Source organism: Typopeltis vanoorti, chromosome 7 (assembly GCF_054136105.1).
Source record: "Typopeltis vanoorti isolate ZY-2024b chromosome 7, IOZ_Tvanoo_1.0, whole genome shotgun sequence".
Classification (NCBI taxonomy): Eukaryota; Metazoa; Arthropoda; class Arachnida; order Uropygi; family Thelyphonidae; genus Typopeltis; species Typopeltis vanoorti.
In genome coordinates, this window is record NC_143555.1 from 25679055 (window position 1) to 25702795 (window position 23741).

At 35.7% G+C, this 23741-nt stretch overlaps 1 protein-coding gene across 1 annotated transcript in view; it reads right to left on the reverse strand.

The window, feature by feature from the left end:
- ash1 (histone-lysine N-methyltransferase ash1) overlaps nt 1–23741 on the reverse strand; it is a 585771-nt gene that overhangs the window by 83319 nt on the left and 478711 nt on the right. The window contains exon 22 of the mRNA XM_090395574.1: nt 20633–20831. Within this exon, the coding sequence (XP_090251700.1) occupies nt 20633–20831 (199 nt within the window). The remainder of the gene's footprint in view (nt 1–20632; nt 20832–23741) is intronic.

Below are 23741 nucleotides of genomic sequence, written 5' to 3' on the forward strand. Positions count from 1 at the left end.
ATTATGGCATGTTACATACTGAACTACAGAGCTGGAAATTATGCCAAACTTAAGAAAATACCATGTTCAATCCCGAAGTATCATCATCATTGAATTCCTGCAGTGTACAGGATATGATAGTACTACATGAAAAATTTACATCATTACTAACTTCCTATCTACAATTTTCCTCCAAATCAGTCTGTTACTTATCAAGACTTCAACATTACCAGATCTTATATTTCTATCGTCCAAGGCACTTTGACTGTATCAGTACACCTATATCTTGGTCTTCCTCTGGGTCGTTTTGCTGCCAACCTGGCAGAGAACACTTGTTTTGCTAATCTTTCCTCACCCATTCTGTTTAAGTGACCAAACCATCTTAGATTAGCTCTGCTAACGCATTCCTGGATGCCGACAATGTCAAGTTCTTTCCTAATATTCTCGTTTTTAATATGATATTGCCATCGATGCCATCTGTTCAGGCCCCTAATCTTTCGGAGTACTCTCATATCTGCGGTCAATAGTCTTTGGTCAAGTGTTTTACTTCTTACCCAGCTCTCAGATCCATAAGTTAAAACTGGTTTGAACATTTTCTTCTACACAGCTAATTTAGTGTTCCGACTAATTTCTCTGTTATTCCATATGAATTTATTCAATTGACTTCCTACCATACTAGCTTTACTGATTCTGTTGTCTATTTCCATATTTAATTTACCATCTTCACTAAAAATAGTGCCTAAGTAGCTGAAATGTTTTACTTGTTCCACAGGTTCTCCATTCACAACACAGTTGACATTTTCAATGATTCTGCCTATTTTCATTTTCTTTGTCTTTTTATTGCTGACCTTCATACCATATCTATTACAACAGTTTTTCAATTTAGTCAGAGAATCTTGCAGACTTGTAGCGGATTTATTTAGAAGTATAACATCTTCCGCACAAAGCAAAGAGCAGACATTAGCATCTCCAATTTTGATATCATGTTTAATACCACTTTCCTTCATAATGTGATCCATATAGATAATGAATAACAGAGGGGATAATGTACATCCTTGTCTCACACCAGATTTAACATTAAACCATCTTCTGTACTTCCTTCAATTCTAACTGCCGACTTACAACTCAAATAAAGACTAAGTATTGCTTGATATAATTTCCCATCAACACCATATAACTGTAGCGTATTGAATAGCTTCTCTCTTGGCACCTTGTCATATGCCTTTTTCCAAATCGACAAAACTTAAATACAGATATTTGTTATATTCCCATGATTTCTCGACTATTTGTCTTAAAGTGAAGATCTGACCCTGACAGCCTCTATTTGATCTGAATCCAGCTTGTTCTTCACCAAGCTTTTCTTCCACAATTCTTTTCAACTGTTTCTCAAGTATACTTGCATATATCTTACCAGGAACACTCAATAGGGATGAGAGCTCTACTCCAATCATTGGGAATTCGTCCCTCTATCCAGGCATTCTGAATTATGCAGTGCAGCCACTGTAAGACTTTTATACCAACATACTTCAGCATTTCTGGTCGAATATCATCTACTCCTGCTGCCTTTCCCCATTTCAAGCATGGATATGTATATCTAACTGTATGCCTGTTGTGTGTTTTTTTACCACAGTGCAATCACTGCTTGTTTCATTTAGCAATTTTTCGAAGTGATTAACTACATGCTTCAAGGATATCTTTTTCTCCTGTTTTCATGTCACCTTTATCAACTCTAACTCCTTTTACAGCACTCTTTCCTCCATTTCTAAACTTCTTCAACAACCTGCAGAATATTTTGCCACCTTCTTGATATTTATTTTCAATGTTCTTGCCAAAGTCCTCCCATGACTTTTGTTTAGATAGTTTTACACACTGTTTAGCTTTCTTGCATTTGTCTCTATATTCTCTAAGAGCACAAGCTGACTTACTTGCCAGGAACTTTTGATATGCTTTCTTCTTTTCCTTCACTGCCACTTCCTGTGTCCACCATGGAGTTCTAATTTTTCTATCCTTGCAGACAACTTCACCACATGGCTCTCTAGCTGAATCAATCAGGGTTTTCTTCAAGGCTTGCCACTGAATCTCCAAGGTTTGGTTCCTGTTCTCAAACTCTTTCATTTTTCCTTCAATAATCTTTGTGTATTTTAGTCTACAGTTTACATCTGAGAGCTGCTCAACTTTTATTCATTTTAAAACTTTCTTACATGTTATTCTTTTCAATATGAAATTCAATTTTATCCTGCTCTAGACAAAATAAATAGTGATCACTTCCAATTTCAAATCATCCGTACACTCTGGTGTCCTGAACCAGGGAGAAAATATCACTATCAAAAATAACATAGTCAATGAGACTTTTCTTATTCCTTGCCTCTTCTCTCCATGTGAATTTGTGCAATTTTTATGTTGGAACATGGTGTAAGTAATAACCAGTCCATGTCCTGAGCAGAAATCCAACAGGTATTTGCCATTATTATTAGCTTTGCTCTTTTCTCCAAATTTTCTAAAACATTTTTGCATGTCTGACAATTACATCCTACTTTGCTATTTAGATCCCCAATAAGACCTACTTTTCCTTTTTCATTGTGTCAGTAGCTTTCTCTAGAGCCTCAAAAAATTCCTCCACTTCTACCTTAGTAGAACCTTCTGTGGGACCATAGGCACAAATAAGTCTCATTGTCCAGTTCCCCATTCTCATATTTGCCCAACTCGCTCTACTTGACACTGCTGCCATTCAAGAAGATGAGCCTCATATTTAGTGTTGAATACTATGGCTACTCCTTTTCCTTGATTGTCGTTGCCTGAATATAACATTTTGTATTTATTGCTCAGAAAGATCTCACCAGTTTTTGTCTTTTTTGTTTCAGTCACCCCTATTATGTTGATCTGGTACTTATCTAATTCCTCCGCTAGCTCTATTTCTTTGCCATTCAGGCTTCTTATGTTGATAGTACCCATCTTTAATTCTGGTGATGTTGAGTTAGGGTGTGTTTTCAGATTTGTATCAGTGTTATTAAAATGGGATGGATATCAGTAATGCTGCATGGCTTTGAAAAGTTGCTTAAATAATGGAGTATCTCAATCCTAGAGTTCAAAGAACAAATAGGGTAGCAATGCAATCGATGTACAACAATACTGAGCAAAAGATTTGTTAGATCATGATAACGATGATGTGGAAGAATATTGTGAGAATAAGAGGAGTTATGGAATATTAAAGTGCAGTTCACAAAAGTTAAAAGTATCATAGAGAGAGCTAAATTGGGGTATTAAAAGAAATTGGCTGTGCAGGCTAAAGGCAACTGAAAAGAATTTTATTCTAATGCTGCAAGCAAAAGAAAAAAAAATGAATGTAGAAGAATAACTTAGTAAATGCAGGTGGTACTTTTGTGTGAAAAGCAAATGACAATAATGAGGACTCACTATGATATGATCTATCTACCAGTGGTATTCGATGTAATGCTACAACTACATTGGAAGAAGTGATGCATGAAAATAAGGTTCAAGAGCTGTAACATAGCCTAGATATGAATTCAGCAATAGGGACAGATAGGATATCAGTATGTATGCTAAAGGAATGTTCAAGCTGAGGAAAGAACGCACAGAACTGTAGATTATGGGGCAGATTGAGAGTATGTAGATGGAGATATTAGTTAACAGGAGAGAGACTAATAATATGAGAGGACTATAAACTTCTGAAAAACTGCTATAGGTTACCGACTGATTAAATTTTCCGATCTATGGAAGGACATCCATGGAAGATAAGTGGGCGTGTGATTAAGAAAGGAATGAGAGCTAGATTTTTTTCTCTCACAGAGCAGGAAGTGAGTGGAAAGGTTTGCCTGTTGAAGTAGTTAGTGCATATCACATGAGCATATTATTATTATCTGAGACTTCAAGGGTGTCAAAAGGCTCATTCAAACTGAATGAGCTCCACACACACACACACACACACACACACACACACACACACACACACACACACACACACACACACACACATATATATGGAGGCAATAAGCAAAACAAAAGGGATCCTCTCTTGATAAGTCCATAGACATTCTATAAGAGCCCACATAATAATAATGATTATAAATGAGGAGCTGTGTAGCTCAGTTGAAGAGGCGTTTGCACTCCTCGACGCGAGGCAACCTGAGGAGTTTGATTCTAGTCACCAACTAGAGGAACTTTTTATAAGCCTTTCTCTGATCAGATCCCAAATTAGTTGATCTTGGCAGAGGCAAGTAGGTTTTTATCTCCCAGAAACCCGGCTTGTTCATCCCATAATCTCAAGAAAATGGACTGTAGAATCCACACTATTTCAGACATTAAAAATATTCTGTTAGGGTTATGGAATATGAAAGACAGCATTTGTTAGCAATCGCTTCACTGGATGCCACTAAAAATTACTTATAATCTTGGACCAGCTATTTCTGATTGGCAATCAGTGGAAATGGAACTGCCTTCCCAATCTCCAAAGTTAAACAGGGCTAAATTAGCCTTGCCTCCTTCCTATAAAGAAATAAAATGCATTTAGCTTATTTATTTATTATTACTTTATTATGAATAATAATATATCCCCTCTTGAAAGTAACCTGCCTTTGCCTATCCACTTTTAAATTAATTGCCTCATGATCATCCTTAGAAAGAAGTGATAGTAACTCACAAAATTGTAGAAATTCACTGTGTGTGTTTCAAATATATTATCTTCTTCAAATTACTATTCCTATCATTAAAATACTGCAAAAAAAAAAAAAAAAAAAAAAAAGACTCTCTTTTTAACTTGCCAACATACCGCATAAAAATATCAGGATCATTGCCCAACACATTCGCAATCTGTAACATAATCCTACTGTGGATACACTCTGTGGATCCACAGAGTGAATGTTCTTTACCACAGCATTGTCCCAATAGGGACTTTATATTTATAGTATCCTGTTATAACAACTGATCTTGTTCTAATGGTAATTGCTATAGTGATGACTGTAGCATCAGTCATCACTATAGACTGCCATTTGTATGTAAGCTATTCTATTTTTCAACCTTACACCAAATACTTCATTCCTATATTCATCAGATCTGATGCTCCTTGTTGGAAAGGAGAGATTTGAGATTTCATCATTTTGACCTGCAATGGCACATAATTTCCTTATTCGACTTCCAATTTGTTGTATTTGTTATCTTTGTCACCATCCAAGTTTTGTTAATCACTCCGTCTTCTTTGATTACTTTGAATTGTAGAAAGCTTGAAGAATGATGCCACAGAAGTTGGCCTCAAAGTTGGAAAATTGAAAATCCTTCCCAAAACATTAGGCTGGATTTTCTCTTCTAGTTATGTTTATCATGCTGTAAAAAATGCAGAGGTTTGGTTGGTGCTCATAAATTACCACAATTTGTTTCTCTGACAGAATACTGAAAACATTTCACCATTCTCCCAATACTCAGACCATTTTATAACTAGCTGTCTTTTTGTGATACCATTATCAGTTCTCTCACTGGCGGCTCTGACTAAGCCATCTCAGTCTTATATCCTTTGTCAACATAGATACATGTTGGGAGCCTATGATTTTTTCTTTCTCCTTTTTGTGACATAATTGATATATCCACTTTCAGAGTCAACAGACTTGCTTTGGACCATGCAATAATCCTTGCTGGAGTGCGAGAAAGAAATTTCATTTAGATGTCCACCTGTGAACAACTGCTCACTTTCCTAACGGATATGCTAAAGCAGCAAAAATACATACATAAATAAATAAAACAAAATAAAATCGTATCATAACATGGCTGAGATGGTAGAATTAACTTTGCTTCTGGCCTGCAGTTCAGATGGTGCTATCATAATACAGGGTGTCCACATCAGACCTCCCTAGTTTCAAAGAATGGTAAAATGATCAAAATGCAGAAATATGTAAAGTTTGGGTTGTTCAATTCGTTCCAGAGATTCTACAAGCTTCACCCAGGATTTGTCCTGTGCTGCTGGACAGGACTGTTGTAGTTTTAAACTCAGCATCAGGAATGGAGGAAGTGCAAGATGTGTGGTGGTTTAGCTGAGCTGAAATCAATCAAAGCAGTACAGCGTAAGTTCCACCAGGTGTACAAAATGGCAGTACCCAACCCCAAGAGTAAAATGGAAAGAAAATTTCCTAACAACATGGAGGAAGGAAGTAGCTAATAACGGAAGAGAAGATTCATGAGACATCTGCATGAAGCCCAACAAAATCCATTAAGAGAGAGCATCATGTGAACTGCAAATATCCCACTCTACTGTTCACAAGGTCATCCATCATAAATTGCATCTACATGTGCACTAAGTATAGGTGTTGCAAGATATCAAGCGAAATGATAAGCCACAACGGGTAATGTTTGCAGCTAAAATTCTGGAACGTGTCAATGAGAATCCAGATTTGCTTTTCTGGCGAAGCTACTTTTCATATCAGTGGAAAAGTGAACAGGCACAACATCAGGATATGAGGGAGTGAAACTCACTGTGTCATGGAACACATGCATGTTCCAAGGTAAACATCTGGTGTGGTGAAATGCAATCATTGGCCCATTTTTTTTTTTTTTTTTCTTTCATGGAAAGCAATATTGATGGAATGATTTACCTCGGCATGCTGGAAAATTTCGTCTTTCCACAAGTCAAAGACTTGCAACCACACATCCTCTTTCAACAGGATATTGCTCTGCCAGACTGGCATTTGGAGGTTGGCACAACTCTTGACAAGGGTCAAGAGTTGCACCATTCCCTCAGCAGTGGATCAGACGTGGAGGGCCGATTACCTGGCCACCACGATTGCCAGATTTTATCCCATTTGATTTTTTCTTGTGTGTGTGGGGGGGGGGGGGGGGGGATGAAGGACACAGTCTATGCAACTAATGTGGACAGCCTAGAGAACTTGAAGCATTGCATTTCTGCTGCTGTGTCCTCCATCACACTTGACATGCATTAGCGAACCTGGTCGGAGATAGACTATTGAGTTGCGTGCAACTCAAGGAGCACACATGGAAGTGTACTGATTGTGTTTACAAAATTTCGTGAGTGTTCCTTCATACAGTTTGTACAATTTCAGCACAATTTGCAACATGTTGAAACTAGGGAGGTCCAATATGGACACCCTGTATTACTCAAAGCTAATTCTTAATATCATAATTTTCTTCCCAATTCTGTTTCAACAAAGAAGACAAATATGAAGTGCAACTCATGGAATGCCTCTGCTGGTCTTTCGCGAGAAAGGTATCAGAAAAATTCAGTCAGAGTTTGGAGAGACTCAGATGATAGCTCTTGCGTTTCTGAGGTATATAATCAAGTCCAGCACCACTAATGCTAGAGTATCCATGCTCTTTCTCCTGCAAATTACTTGCTTCTTAGTGATTTCACATCATATCCAAGGTTTTTCAGACAACAATGTACTCTGTTCCTCTTCTTCTTCATTTGAAAAGCTGTGCAGTATTCAAATGATCCGAGCTTCAAAAACTTCAATAACAAATGCTGTAAAACATGAATCTCCTTGCCATTCTCCAGCAAGTGTGGCAAGGATTGCTTTTTGTACTTATCTGCTTCAAAACACACTTCTTGCAAACTGGGATTTCACTTCCTTCCTCAATTCCTTTGATGGTGCTCACATCTCCAGGTTAGATCAAATTTCTCTTCTTGGAATAATTCTTACAGATTGCTGGGAACCTTCTTAGTAATATGTGGATGCTTAATTGAATTCTTCTCTCACACTCACTCCACCTTCTCTCAAACATGCTACTTCTGACTCTTGTCCATTTCAGTAAGAATTTTTATAGGTGCTGTTTTGCTGCATCAGCTGTCATTATATATATAAGAATTATACACACGTAAACACATGATTATTTTAATATTTGCGAATCATCATCATCATCAAATTCCTGCTATGTACCCTCAAGGGGTGTACAGGATATGACAGTACTACATGAAAAAATTACATCATTACTAACTTCCTATCTACAATTTTCCTCCAAATCAGTCTGCTACTTGTCAAGACTCCAACATTACCAGATCTTATATTTCTATCGTCTAAGGCACTTTGTACCGTATCAATCCACATATATCTTGGTCTTCCTCTGGGTCGTTTTCCTGCCAACCTGGCAGAGAACACTTGTTTTGCTAATCTTTCCTCTCACATTCTATTTAAGTGACCATACCACCTGAGATTAGCTCTGCTAACACATTCCTGGATGCTGACAATGTCAAGTTCTTTCCTAATATCCTCATTTTTAATATGATATTGCCATTGATGGCATCTGTTCATGCCTCTAATCTTTCTCAGGACTCTCATATCTGCGGTCTCTAGTCTTTGGTCAAGTGTTTTACTTCTGACCCAGCTCTCAGATCCATAAGTTAAAACTGGTTTGAATACTGTCTTGTATACAGCTAATTTAGTGTTCTGACTAATTTCTCTCTTATTCCATATGAATTTATTCAATTGACGTCCCACCATACCAGCTTTGCTGATTCTGTTGTCTATTTCTAAATTTAATTTACCATCTTCAGTAAAAATTGTGCCTAAGTAGCTGAAATGTTTTACTTGTTCCACAGGTTCTCCATTCACAACACAGTTGACATTTTCAATGATTCTGCCTATTTTCATTGTCTTTGTCTTTTTATTGCTGACCTTCATACCATATCTATTATAACAGCTATTCAATTTAGTCAGAGAATCTTGCAGACTTGTAGCGGATTTATTTAGAAGTATAACATCATCCGCATAAAGCAAAGAGCTGACATTAACATCTCCAATTTTGATATCAGGTTTAATACCACTTTCCTTCATAATGTGATCCATATAGATAATGAATAATAGAGGGGATAATGTACATCCTTGTTTCACACCAGATTTAACATTAAACCATCTTCCTGTACTTCCTTCAATTCTAACTGCTGACTTACAACTCAAATAAAGACTAAGTATTGCTTGATATAATGCCCCATTGACACCATATAACTGCAGCATATTGAATAGCTTCTCTCTTGGCACCTTGTCATATGCCTTTTCCAAATCGACAAAACTTAAATACAGATCTTTCTTATATTCCCATGCTTTCTCGACTATTTGTCGTAAAGTGAAGATCTGATACTGACAGCCTCTATTTGGCCTGAATCCAGCTTGTTCTTCACCAAGCTTTTCTTCCACAATTCTTCTCAACCGTTTCTCAAGTATACTGGCATAGATCTTGCCAGGAACACTCAGTAGGGAAATACCTCTGTAATTCTCACATTCAGTTTTATTTCCCTTTTCATATATGGGTACTATGAGAGCTCTACTCCAATCATCGGGATTTCGTCCCTCTGTCCAGGCTTTCTGAACTATGCAGTGCAGCCACCGTAAGACTTTTATACCACCATACTTCAGCATTTCTGGTCGAATATCATCTCCTCCTGCTGCCTTTCCACATTTCAAGCCTTTGATGGCTTTTTCTACTACAAGTATGGATATGTATTCCTGACTGCATGCCTGGTCAGTGTTTTTTTATCACCTTGCTGTCATCACTGCTTGTTTCATTTAGCAGTTTTTCAAAGTAATTACTCCATACTTCAAGGATATCTTTTTCTCCTGTTTTCATGTCACCTTTATCATCTCTAACTCCTTTTACAGCACTCTTTCCTCCATTCTTAAGCTTCTTCAACAACCTCCAGAATATTTTGCCGCCACCTTGATATTTATTTTCTATAATCTTGCCAAAGTCCTCCCATGACTTTTCTTTAGCTAGTTTTACACACTGTTTAGCTTTCTTGCATTTGTCTCTGTATTCTGTAAGAGTAAAAGCTGACTTATTTGCCAGGAACTTTTGATATGCTTTCTTCTTTTCCTTCACTGCCTCTTTAACTTCCTGTGTCCACCAGGGAGTTCTGATTTTTTTATCCTTGCACACAACCTCACCACATGCCTCTCTGGCAGAATCAATCAATGTTTTCTTCAGAGTTTGCCACTGAATCTCCAAGGTTTGATTCCTGTTCTCAAACTCTTTCATTTTCTTTTCAATAATCTTTCTGTGTTTTAGTCTACAGTTCACATCTGAGAGCTGCTCAACTTTTATTCGCTTTAAAACTTTCTTACATGTTATTCTTTTCAATATGAAATTCAATTTTATCCTGCTCAAGACTAAATAGTGATCACTTCCAATTTCAAATCCTCTGTACACTCTGGTGTCCTGCACCAGGGAGAAGACATCACTATCAACAATAACATAGTCAATGAGACTTTTCTTATTCCTTGCCTCTTCTCTCCATGTGAATTTGTGCACATTTTTATGTTGGAACATGGTGTTAGTAATAACCAGTCCATGTCCTGAGCAGAAATCCAACAGATATTTGCCATTATTATTAGCTTTGCTCTTTTCTCCAAATTTTCCCAAAATATTTTTGTATGTCTCGCAATCATTTCCTACTCTGCTATTTAGATCCCCAACAAGGACCAACTTTTCCTTTTTCATTGTGTCAGTTGCTTTTTCTAGAGCGTCAAAAAATTCCTCTACTTCTACCTTAGTATAACCTTCTGTGGGACCATAGGCACAAATAAGTCTCATTGTCCAGTTCCCCATTCTCATATTTGCCCACATTACTCTACTTGAGACTGACTGCCATTCAAGAAGATTAGCTTCGTATTTTGTGTTGAATACTATGGCTACTCCTTCTTTTCCTTGATTGTTATTGTCTGAATATAACATTCTGTATATATTGCTCAGAAAGATCTCACCAGTTTTTGTATTTTTTGTTTCAGTCACCCCTATTATGTAGATCTGGTACTTATCTAATTCCTCAGCTAGCTCCATTTCTTTGCCATTCAGGCTTCGTACGTTGATAGTACCAATCTTTAACTCTGGTGATGTAAAGTTGGGGTGTGTTTTCAGATTTGTTCCAGTAGCCGACTTTTCGCTGTTCGCCCTGGTTCCCTGGCGAAAACAACGGGGGCCTTGTTTAACCGGGCGACGCCCCAGCTGGCATGAAATTTTGTCATGTTGTACCATTATTTTTTATTTTGGTTTAACCAATAAGAATACAATTTGGTCGGCTAAATCCCAAACTGCCAGCCCATGCTCGTTCGTTCAGTATCAAAGTAGATACCCAACAGGGTGCACCACGAGAAGGTGAGGATTGGACATCAGGTCAGAAGCCCTGGTCGGTTCTCCGCATTCCTTTAAAGGCTATGTGGAGGTCTCCTCTCAGTTATATAGCTTTGACCCTTAAGCACCCAAATGTTTCAGTCTGAAAATAACAGACTATCTTCAGTGGCTACATAGGAACAGTTTTTAACAAGGTGGAATACCAACAATTGATCATTCAAAAGTAGAACGAACCGAGTGATGTTACATTGCTAAGTATTAAAGAGAGGAAAAATTTCAGAGTGATGATTCAATTATAGGTATTAATTCAAAATTTCATCTAATAATCTTAATTTATAAATAACATTAGACTAATGTAGGAATTACATCTCAATTAAAAAAAAAAATTAATGTGCTATCCTTATTAAATTTTCCCATATTTTTAATAAGGAAATACAGTCATTTCAATTCAAGTTAGGGCATTGAAGCAAGGCCTCAGCACTTTCTTTAAATAGGCGTTCAAATTTATAGTGACATCTGTGTAGAAGGCGAGTCTTGGACCAGAGGATGTTGTGGCTTGTCTCTATCCCGTGCTGAGCCAATCCATACTTATCGGATTTGTTGTTCTTGAATTCTTTTTTCTATAGAGTGTCCTGTTTATCCAAAGTAGGACAGATTACCGTTACAAGGAACTTGATATTACAGTCTGAAAATATTTCACCAGGCTGAAAATAAAACACCAGGCAGAGACATAGTTGACCGTTTATCTATTTATTCCAGCGATGTTCCAGTGCCATTATCACGTCTCCGTAGTGGTTCTCAGTAAGATCTGCAAAATACCCTTCTAAAGCTGCAATCACCTCTTGATTCGAAGAAAAACTGCCCAGCAAAGAAGAGAATAGTTTTGGGAAGAGATAGAAGTCGGAGGGAGCCAAGTCAGGGGGAATAGGGTGTAAAACAATCAATTTCCAACAATTCACAGTGTAGATCCCTTAATTTTCCCATTGCCAAAACACCTTTGTGGGCAGGTGCATCGTCCTGATGAAAGATAATTTTTTTCTTCTGCAAACCAGATATTTCCTCACGAATTTTTTTGTCTAGTGTGGCTACAAGATCAGAATAATATTCCCCAGTTATTGTTTTACCCTTTTCAACATAATTAATAAACAAAATGCCTTTAGCATCCCGAAACACCGATGCCATGACCTTTCCTTTAGTGCTGAACAACCGGTCTTCTTTGGTGCTGACAACCGGCTTCTGTCCACTATTTTGACTGCTGTTTGGATTCTGGTGTGTAATAGTGAATCCAAGTCTCATTCATAGTAATAAATCGATGCACAAAATCAGTTTTATTCTTGTCAAAATGCTCCAAGCACTATTCAGAGATTTTCATGGAAGTGCGTTTTTGATCTGCTGTGAGCAAGCATGGCACCCATCTTGTGCAAAGCGTTTTCATTTGCAATTCTTCATACAAAATTCTTTTGAAATGCCTATAGCCTCAGCAATTTCACGCACTTTGACTCACCGGTCATCCGATACTATATTGTGCACTTGATTAATGATTTCTGGTGTTGTTACTTTTTGGGCGTCCTTCACGTGGATCATCTTCAAGTCTGGTACAGCCATGTTTAAACTTGGCAGCTCATTTTTTTAACTGTCGAAAACAAAGGAGAAGAGTGCCCATAAACTTTTATGAACTTCAAATGAATTTCTTTTGGCGTTAAACCTTCTTTTACAAAGAATTTTATATCCACACGATACTCAATTTTATCCATTTCAAGAGATACAGACAACACTTTTTGCTTCAGACAGCTGTATAAAACAAACTACTCGATAGTTTGTTTTGTACAGCTGTCTGAATATGCAATTTCACATGCATACTGCATACTAATGACAGATACCAATTTAGAGAAGTGGAAAAAAAAAAAAACATCCCGATAGTGTTGGCAACTATGGTCGAGGCCAAGAACTTTTCAGACCACCCTCGTACAGTCATTCAAATCAAATGTGAAAGTATCTTCATTCCCAATCGACAACCCATACACGGTACTAATGTATTATAGGTTGATCAACCAACATCTCATATATGGACTCAACATTAAAAAAAAAAAAAAAAAAAAAAAAAAAAAAAAAAAAAAAAAAAAAATTCTCCCTTCTTTTAAAACTGCCATATATGGAATCGGGTTAATGGTGCTACATAATGACGTCATGCACCACATTATTTTAACAAAGGCTCATGGTTAAGTTATTAAAAGTACAAAAATTATTACAGACAAAATCTGACATTTCTTTAAGTGCAATCTCATTAGAAAAACATGTAAAAGCGAATAGAGTAAGTTACATACGTGTCATGAGAGATTTTAGAAAGGCTTAATCTTTCTCAATAAAAGAAGAAAAATTTTTCCCCTCCTCTCTTTACAGCTTCAGGAGTATGACTTTCGCTATTCTTAGAATTAGACCCACTACCCTCTTTAGGATTAACATATTTTTCCCTTTTACAAGTTGCCGGATTATTAGAATTCAGGCGATTTGTTTTTTTAATCCTATTAACAATTATTCTTGGCTTATAAGTCTTAAGCTTAGTTTGTGTTATATTCATAATGGACTTTCCCCAGTTTTGTTGCTAGGATGTCTCATTTACTTCATCTATTTTGATGACCTCCTTCTGAGAATTAATTTCGGCAACATCTGTATTACTATCTTTATGACTTATGAGCATAATATCCTCTTGAAAGAACTCACATTTTGAACAATTCAAGAATAACATTTCTTCATCCAGTCTAGAAAGAACCTTCAGTAAGGTTTTTCTATGGGATATTAGATCCTTAACTTGTCCTGGAAACAATTTATTCCTTCACTTATGTCTGAAAGTACAGAATTTAATAATGTCTTAACTGACAGTGCTGAAGTCAAAACCAGTTTTGCTAAGCTGGTTTTGACTTCAGCAAAGTGAAGAACAAAAGTCTTCACTTTGTTCCTTCTAAATTATTCACTATTTCTTCAACCTTGCATGGAGAAAATTCTTTGATTCAGTTAGTGCTTGACTGGATTTGTACAGGGCATTTCTGTGAGATTCTCAGAGAAGACATCAGGAAATAACTGGAATGCAGACTCAAAGAAGGTCTTCTACTGAATTTCCAATTTTACAGCATCATCTACAAGATCTTTCAGTTTTATCAAGTCTTCCTTCTTTCCTTTATCATTTCCTTTTCAAGAACTTTTTTTATGTTCTAACTTAGAGCATTCATTAGACTCCTGTAATGTGTGATCAGAGCACTTGCTTGGGTTATATTCTATCCCACAATGAGTAATTGTGCCCACTAAAAATTTACAGGGAAAAATGGCATTTCCTTAAGAAATCCTGGCCAAGAATTACCTGAACATTTGGAATTGAATTTTCATCAAAAAAGGAAAGCATGGAATTCTGAGTAACACATTTATTTTTCTTTGATGTGCAAATCTCAGACTCAGAGATGCCTGTCAGTATGCTTGGATTATTTAAATTAACAATGTTGTCAAGAATTAGGGTTTTAATTTTGTCATAAAGTGACCAAGACATTACTGAGACGTGTGTCAGTATCCAACAGAATCTCACAAGGCACATTTTCAATCAGATCTTGTATGACTGTTCATGTGCTATTTCAGCGCTACTAAGTAGACTAGTTTGATTATTCAGTAAGTTATTATGTACTAACAATATTTGAGTACCCTTTTTCTCTTTCGTTCCTTATAATCTAACCTTTTCCATCTATAACAATACCTAGCTATATGCCCTATTTTGTTACAGTTGTAGCATTTAGGGGGAACTCACTCTTTCATTACTTCCATACTTGTAAGTTGTTAATTGCTTTGAGCTCCTCTAACATTTTGAATAGTCTCTCTTGCCCTTCCAGTATCGGTGTTTGTTGTTTCTCCACTTCTTTCTTAATGTAATCCTTTAGCGATTCCAGCTCTATTAAATCTGATGATTTAGATTTAGAATTAACACCTAAACCAACATTTCTGTCGGTATCAAAATCTTCAACACATTTCTTACTATTTCCTTCAATTTTGGTTGACTTAATTTTTTGAATCTCATTTTTAACTTTACAGTTCATGTTACCTACAACAACACTGCATTGTTCTAAAGCGTGCACTTGTTTGAGAATTGAGAAGTGATGGATGCCTCCAAGTCTTTCTTTCCTTTCTATAACGAGTTGGTAACATTTCTCTAGTTTAACCTTTTTCTTGCAAGCCACTTCTTTCAAATCATCCTTCAAACTTACTCTGAATTGATGAAATATAGACCATTCTAGGTGCGACCATTCATCCTTTGAGACATTTAACTTATTGGTTACGCTTAATAATCTGTTGTAGTAATCTGAAACAGTTTCTTAATTGCCATGAATGCATTTATGCAATTTCCACAAATTCAGACTTACATCTTTAGAATATTTCTTTATTAATGTACTTTTAAATTTAGCATAATCTATTGTATCTCGCAAGATAGCCGAAGTATTTAAGAATGTCTTAGCCTTATCCACTAATTTATTTCTAAGAATTATCAGCAATGTACTTTTAAATTTAGCATAATCTATTGTATCTCGCAAGATAGCCGAAGTATTTAAGAATGTCTTAGCCTTATCCACTAATTTATTTCTAAGAATTATCAGCAAGTGAAAACCTGACCATTTTCTTGTCTCTAAGTTTTTCCACAAAATTAAAATAGGACTCTACATTTTCATGATCTTCTCCTGAAAATGTCGGAATTACAAGATGAGGGTCTATAGTTCTAAAGAATTCTCTATCTTCCATTACATTAGTATCTACCATAGCATCACAATTACCTTCTGTATCCGTAATTACTTAAGGCACAAGACCTTTTACACAACACACTGATAGTGATGTCAAAACTATCCCAACCAAATATTAATTTTACTCTCTATCTTTATTGAACTTTATCCTGTTAACCATGCCATTTTGTTTTCTTTTACCAACATTGCTTCGTCTTTTGTTCTTTACTTAAAACTTTGTGAAATGTCATAAATGGTCGACTGCCATCATTTATTTATTTCTACTAAATCTTCTGTACTCACGCTCTATAGCCTAACAAATTTATTTGTTTTTCGACTGCACCAATTAGACAATGTATTGAGTGCAAGATTATAAGATTTTTAAATTAAAAGCAAAGCAGATACTGTTAGCATTTCCCGGTCATGCTAATCTTTACATTTACAGGAAAATCTTGCTTAACATAAATTTGATATGCGCGATAATCAGTTAGCACAACTGAGTGAAATGATCCTATTTCCCACTTCAAGCAAGTGATTAATCATTTAGCGTGATTTTTTTACATTATGCAACATTTTTTGTCGCCAATCTGCATCGAGCGGTGGCAGGCGACACTCGGCAGTTGACTCAAAACTCTCCTCGTAAACGCATGTGCAAACTCTGTTCTCCTGTACAATCACATTTCCTTCATTTTGCTCTAATTTAGAGGAGGATGATTATGATGATCATCAAATATTCAACATCAACGAAACTGGTTTTTTTGGAAGCGCATGCCAACAAAAACTTTCCTAGCTAACACTGAAACATCTCAACCAGGATACAAAGTATCTAAAGATTGTCTTACATTTTTATTAGGAGGAAATGCAGAAGGTGACATTAAACTCAAGCTTATGTTAGTTTATTGTGCACAAAATCCAAGAGCTAACATGAAGAAGCAGCCAACACAATTGGAAAAGAACTTGGATTTAACTAACTGGACAATGAAGATGTGAGAAATCTGATTGATTTCCATTCAGAATTAAGCCAGAATGATTTCCTTCAAATAGAAGAACAGCGTGCATATGAAAAAGAAGATAAGAATGCAAACAAGAAGAGAATGTTATGATTAAGAACCTAACTGCAAAAGAACTTGAGCTCATTTTCAATTGCACTGAGCATGCTAAGAAAATTTTGTTTGATGCTAATCTTGATATGGAATGAAGCTTCAAAGTATGCAGAAATCTCGATAAAGCGATCGCAAATTGCATGACAAGATAAAAAAGCACTATTCAAACATCTTTGATGGAAGTTTTTTTCTTTTTTGCACCAAGTCCTGAAAATATTTTGGACGCAAACTTTGTTTGCTTACACTTGGATAAAGGATTAAACCAAATATGTAATTGTTAACAAAGCCAAGTGAAAAAGCTTCCAGCAATTATCTCTAATGCAGAGAATTTTAATAATAAGGTGTTGACACCTTTTGGCAACTGGTATATGGTGATATGACTTCTGCATTACTTCCACCTTAGTATCACCACCACTGGGTCTAGCTGCCACTGACAAGACCTCGATAAATGTCGAAACCGGTCTGGGTAGCGATCCTTTCCATAATGCATGGCATTTTACATACCCATAAGGATATGTGTTTTGCATTATGGAATACTAAGGCAAGTGATCAGAACTTATACCACCTTTACCATGAGTTGCTCCAGTCCTGAAAATATTTCAGGCGCAAACTTTGTTTGCTTGCACTTGGATAGAGGATTAAACCAAATTTGTAATTAATTTCAAACATCTTTATTTAATTTTTTTTTGTAAAAAAGTAGTTCAAAGAAATGTTTAGATGTTAAGTAAAAATTTAAGCAATTGATTTTTATTAACTTTGATGATTTTATCCTCTATATAGTTATACGGTCATTTTTTTCCCCAAATTTAGGCTAAATGATGGATGAATTACCATTATTCCTTTTGTTTATTGCATTCGCTTCACTTAGCGTGCATTAATTGATGGATAAATTAATCACGTTAAGCAAAGTTTTACTGTAATTAGTTATAGCTTGATTATTGATCACTTAATTTTATGCAGGTTCAAAATTTTTGGGATAGTGCATTGACAGAATCAGTCCAAAGTGTTGTTCACAAACCATTTAATGAAATCATAAAGGAATGTTTACATCTGATCCACATTAACACACACACACACACACACACACACAATTGCATTACAAGTCTTTGTTAATTTCAATTCTTCCTGTTTCAGACTTAGTTCTATATTTCTTCCCTTAAAGTTAAATCACAATCTAGAGTATCCTGCCTAGTCAAACATACACAAAATGAAAATAAAACATACCCTGAGTAAGCTTAAATCAATATTAATTTACATTATCTTGTACAGTACTCTTGCTTTACAATAATTAAATAAACACAATTCAGATTAAGACACACCTTAAGTAAGCTTATTTCAATTATTTACTTACATAATCTTATTGTACCCATAAGCAGACAATCTTGATGTACATTCTTAATCGGAAATATCACATATAAGTAAAGGAATACCTCGATTATCGCGGTTTGTAATTTGATACCAAAATTCCAATTATTGCACTCCAAATTCGAATTATTGCGGCCGCAAGATGTAGCCCACTACATATGCAACCAGTTCGAGTCACCACTCTCCAGGTATCGCTCTCTTGTAGTGCTTCGTTTTTATCTGACGGTGGCTGCTCACCACTCACCAGTAACTGTCCGCCTTTGCCTGAAGTACATGTGGATATTTATTTCTCTTCTTATTTACCCCTACAATGAATGCTAAAAGAAACAAGGATGATATCAAGTCTACAGCTATCAAGAAGAAAGAAGATTACAAGGTTTCGAAGGAGCGTGTAACACTTTTACCATGTGGCAATGCTTCTGGAGATTACAAGATGAAGCCTCCCTTTATTTATCATTCTCACCCGCTTAGAAGATGAGATAAAAATTTTCCCTCTGTTCATTGGAGATTCAATAGAAAAGCTTGGATGACAAAAACTATTTTTGAGGATTGGTTTAAAAACTGTTTTTGTCCCGAAGCTGAAAGGTAATGCAATTCATTAAATCTTGATTTTAAAATATTGTTGATATTAGAAAATGCACCTAGTCATCCAAAAGCACTGAATGATTTGTTTGAAAATGTAAAAGTTATTTATTTACCACCTAATACCACTCCATCATCCAGCCAATGGATCAAGGTGTAATCACATCCTTTAAGGCATATTACCTACGAAGAACTTTTTCACAAGCAATAGAAAAGACTACAGGAGATGAAGCTATGGCTTCGACAGAATTCTGGAAGGCATTCAATATCAAAAATTGCATTGAGAATGTCAAGGAAGCATGGAGTGAAGTAATGTCTAGCAAACTGAGAGTGGCGTGGCAAAAGATTAAATGAAGTAACTCATGTTATCAATGGCATAACTAAGCTTGGCTTCAATCTAGGACTAAAAGAAATTGAAAAAGGTGATGTTCAGGACCTGCTTCAGTCACATGATAAGGAGCTAGATGAAGACCTAATTAACCTCAAGAGAGAACGTGCTTATGATGCTCAAATCGATGATAATGACAAACAAATCGACGTGGCACCTAAGGAATTTACACTCAAAGAAATGGACGAAATGTTTAGAATGGTTGAAAATTTTAAAGAAAAAAATCTTGAGTGATCAAGATTCCTAATCTCGAGCGATCGATGAAAGTTCATCAGGAAATTAAAAATTCCATCTGTTGCTACCAAGTTTTATACGAAGAAAAAAAGAAAGAAAAAATTCCACCAGACAACTCTACACCAATTTTTATCCAAGAAAGAATAATTGTATGTACTCCTTATATATAAATAAAGATTAACGAATAATCTTGTTTTTCTAAATGAATCTTCATTTTTTACTTAACACGTTTAACACATTTCTTTTTTAAATTTAATTAACAGATTTGAAAAATCCTTGGCAATGATCACCCATTTTACATGCCTTATTTATCCCGATTATAATGGATTCAATTATTGCTGTATTTTTCGTGGCAACAATAACCGCGATAATCGCAGTATTCCTGTACTTACAATTCGGGTTCAGTGCTGCCTTTTGTTTTCATTTCCTTATGCTGGCTCGTTTTTGACTTCCTGCCAAATTTCTTCTTCGTTTGAGATGTCAATTATTGTATGCCTTCTAGGACTCTTAATATGGCAGCAATGTGCAGCTCCTTACTAGCGCTTGTTCTCTTATCTGGAGCCACTGCTATTCTCATAGCAGTGGATCTAGATAAGAGAAGACTGAGAAACCTAAGACTTACAGTGCTTCTCTTTCAATTACTGACATTGTGCCTCATGTGGAAGTGGACCCATGTAAGAAAAGATTCTGAAAACTAAGACTTGCGACACTTCTCTTTTGATTACAGACAGCAGAACCAGGCAAAGAAGGTTGAGAAACCCAAGACAAAGTCCTCGACATTTCGCCTTATAAATGCCTGGACTTCTGTTGAATGCATGTGCGCATCTCTCGAAACTACCTTATACGGTCGCGTATTGACATATGAACATGATGACATCACACTTCGCATGTCTTTTGAAATTGACAAATATGGACATGGGTTAACAGCATTATGCAATGACGTCATGCACCACATTATTTTAACAAAGGCTTATAGTTAAGTTGTTACAAGTACAAAAATTATTACAGACAAAATTTAACATTTTTTTAAGTGCAGTTTCAATAGAAAAACATTTAAAAACGAACATGATAAGTTACATATCATCGAGATTTTACACTATAAAATGATTTCAAAAAACAAACAAACAAATAAATAAATAATAATGTCTTACTTTTCATCTTTCCAAAGTCTTTCTATACGAAAAATATCAAGGCATTCTCTCTTTGATATCTCTGCTGCATCTTTTAGAAATAACTTCTTGTTTGCATTCTGCAAATGACTATTGGACAGTTTATTTCCAAATTGTTCTTTATTAACAGAAGGATTTTGTGCATCACTTGATTCTTCTCTTCGAAGATATACACAGTCCCCTATTTATAATCATTTATGAATATTGAACTATTTTTGATATTTTAAACTGATTTATAATTGAAATCTATTAATAAATGATATTTTTATGAAAAATTAAAAACAAACACAAAGATAATTCTCCAGTGAGTGCTTGATTTTGTGTTGAAAATCAAGGAAATAGGGAATACTCAAGTAGATATTCACCTCTAGCAACCATAAGGACTTAAAAGCTTGATAAAATGTATTATGCAAATTTAATGGAAATAATGCAAATTAAATATTAACTGAATGATTTCAGTATTTTATTTGTGTCAGAGAGGCATCATGGAGAATACAACATAAGAGTTCAGTGTGAATGTGGACAAGACAAAGGAATAGGATACTGTTGGACCTAGAGCCTAATTAATATACACATATATATATATATATACACTAGTTTGTGAATTTAGAATACAATATATTAAAAATCCTATTAATTAAAAATTTATTTTACATAATTGTGTCATTTCAATATAATAATATGCATAATATTTTGCTCATGCTGCATATTTCAATGAGCAAGTGTACAGTGGCACACAAAATCAGCCACTGTGTCTCCATGATACACCCAGAAATGGTTGAGAATCCTACCGTAATTTTCCTGCAACTTTATTTTTATCAGAAAAATATTAAGGTTGTGTATGTTTTGGCAACTACTCCACAATTTTGCACTTAGAAATGACATCTGAAGGCTCACCTCTGGTGGGAAGTATTGGTAAAGGGCAGGGAATAGAGGTTAGTGGACCATGGCCAGAAAAGCTTCAGAAACAATGCTATCAATTACTGATTTTTATAATGTTTTTTGTATTTTTAAATTTATTTTGTATAATCTAGAAATCCTGAAACATGGAACTTTTTTAAGCCACTTCAGTTCTCTAATAAGTGGGATGAATGTCTCACACCAAGTGATGAAATTCATCCATCACCTAAAGGCAATCACAAACATCCACGCTCATGATGGGATTAGAATCAACAACAGGTTGAATGGGGAGCAGATATGCTAGCAAGCAGCAAATGAGTCTGTAAACTTAGTTATGGGATACATTTCCTGGAAGATTAACCTCTTAAGTACAATCATTTCCAGTTGCCCACATGCATACTAGTCTTAGATTGCACTCCTGATATCTCTGTGAAAGGGATGAAATACTGGAATCATTAATAACCATGCATTATTTCCATTACGTATTTCTCCATAATGTATTCTGATCTCATTTTGGTAAGAGCAAGAATGGTCAATAAGTTCAAGGAGTGGTATGATAGACTTTGTGTTTCCTAAGAAGGACCTCCCACGATGAGTCTTTTGACTCCATGGAGGCCTGAATAATAATAATAATAATCTCATGCACTTAGCTGCATACTGTTACCAAAGTTATTCCTCCTGTTTTGTGATAAGCAAATCAGCACAACAAATTTGTGGAATAATCAGCTCTTTATTCTGCTCTTCCCATGATGTTGATAAGCAAAAGTTTAAGGTATGAAAATGGGTTGTTAAGATTTTAAGATGATAATCATTATTAAAGCAGATGGATCAGAAAGAACAGTGCCAAAGTTAAGTGAAAAAGCAAAGAAACAGTGGTGATAATCAACGCTGAAAATACTAAAAGAGGGCATTCAAGGATAAGAGACTGAAGAAGAAAATAGCAGCCAATGAACATGAGCAGGAAGAAGTAATGAGGCTCAGGCACCTAGGGAGCAACATGACACGATTCAGATTGTAAAAAGGAAATAAGAATTCAGATAACAAAAGCAAGACATGGAAGAGTACAGTAATTGAGTACTGGAAATATGCCTACTGTATTTATTCTAATGTAACTCTCACCTTTTTTGGTGCGAGATACATCCGGGGATTTTTGCAAACTAAAGTTTTCCAGGAAAAAATTAAATTGAAGTGTATAATTAAATCCTCATGTTTCATTATAATTAATAATTGCTCCCATTATTTATAAAATGAATGCATTTAAATTTTAATTAACAACATTATTTATGTGATCACCGCTCACCTTCATCACGCAATATATTTGAATCTTTAGCAACAGTGCTTCTTAATTAAATTAAAACAAACAGTTTCATTATTGCTTGTCCTTTTATCATTACGGAATCATAAAATCACCATGATTTAAAAAAACTAAAAATGGGTGACTTACCAAGAATCTCCTATTGGCTATTGCTACTTCCAGCCTCAAGAGCGGTTTCCTCATGGGCATTGTGAAGGTCATCCACCCAAATGATGTCATCTTCACTCCCATCCAGGGCATTACAGATGCCGTTAAAAAAAAAAAAAAAAAAAAAAAAAAAAAAAAAAAAAAAAACCTCTAGACAATTATTTCTGGCAAAATCATGTTCCAAGCTTTCAAATTCCAGTTTCACAACAGTTCTAATGATGGTCTCTTTAATCTTCCCTACTGCAGTCAGGTTGTAGCTGCCAGCTGCCATCCACTCTGTGTAGAATTTTCATATGTAGTTGTTGAATGGTTTGTTGACTGATAAATCCAAGGGGTGTAGACAGGGTGTAAGACAACCAGGAATAATGGCCACATCGGTCTTCACCTCCGAAAGTCGTCTTATTATTTCAAGTCCAAGTATCTGCGGAAACTATCCCACACGAGAAGAGCTGGGCATAGAAATAAGCCTCTGGCCATATGTTCCAAAGTATTCTAGTCCAATCTTAAACCATTTTAGTGTCCATCCACTCCTTTTCTTGAACTCTTACATGAATTCTACAGGGAAATTTCCCCTTCAACATTGTTTTTCCTTTTGAACATTACATAAGGAGGCAACTTCCTTCCATCTGCAGAAATAGCAATTAAGATTGTGCATCGCGGTTTTTCACTTCCGGTTGTGCACATTATGACAATTTTCACCATTTTCTGTTATTGTTCTTTGGTGGTGTG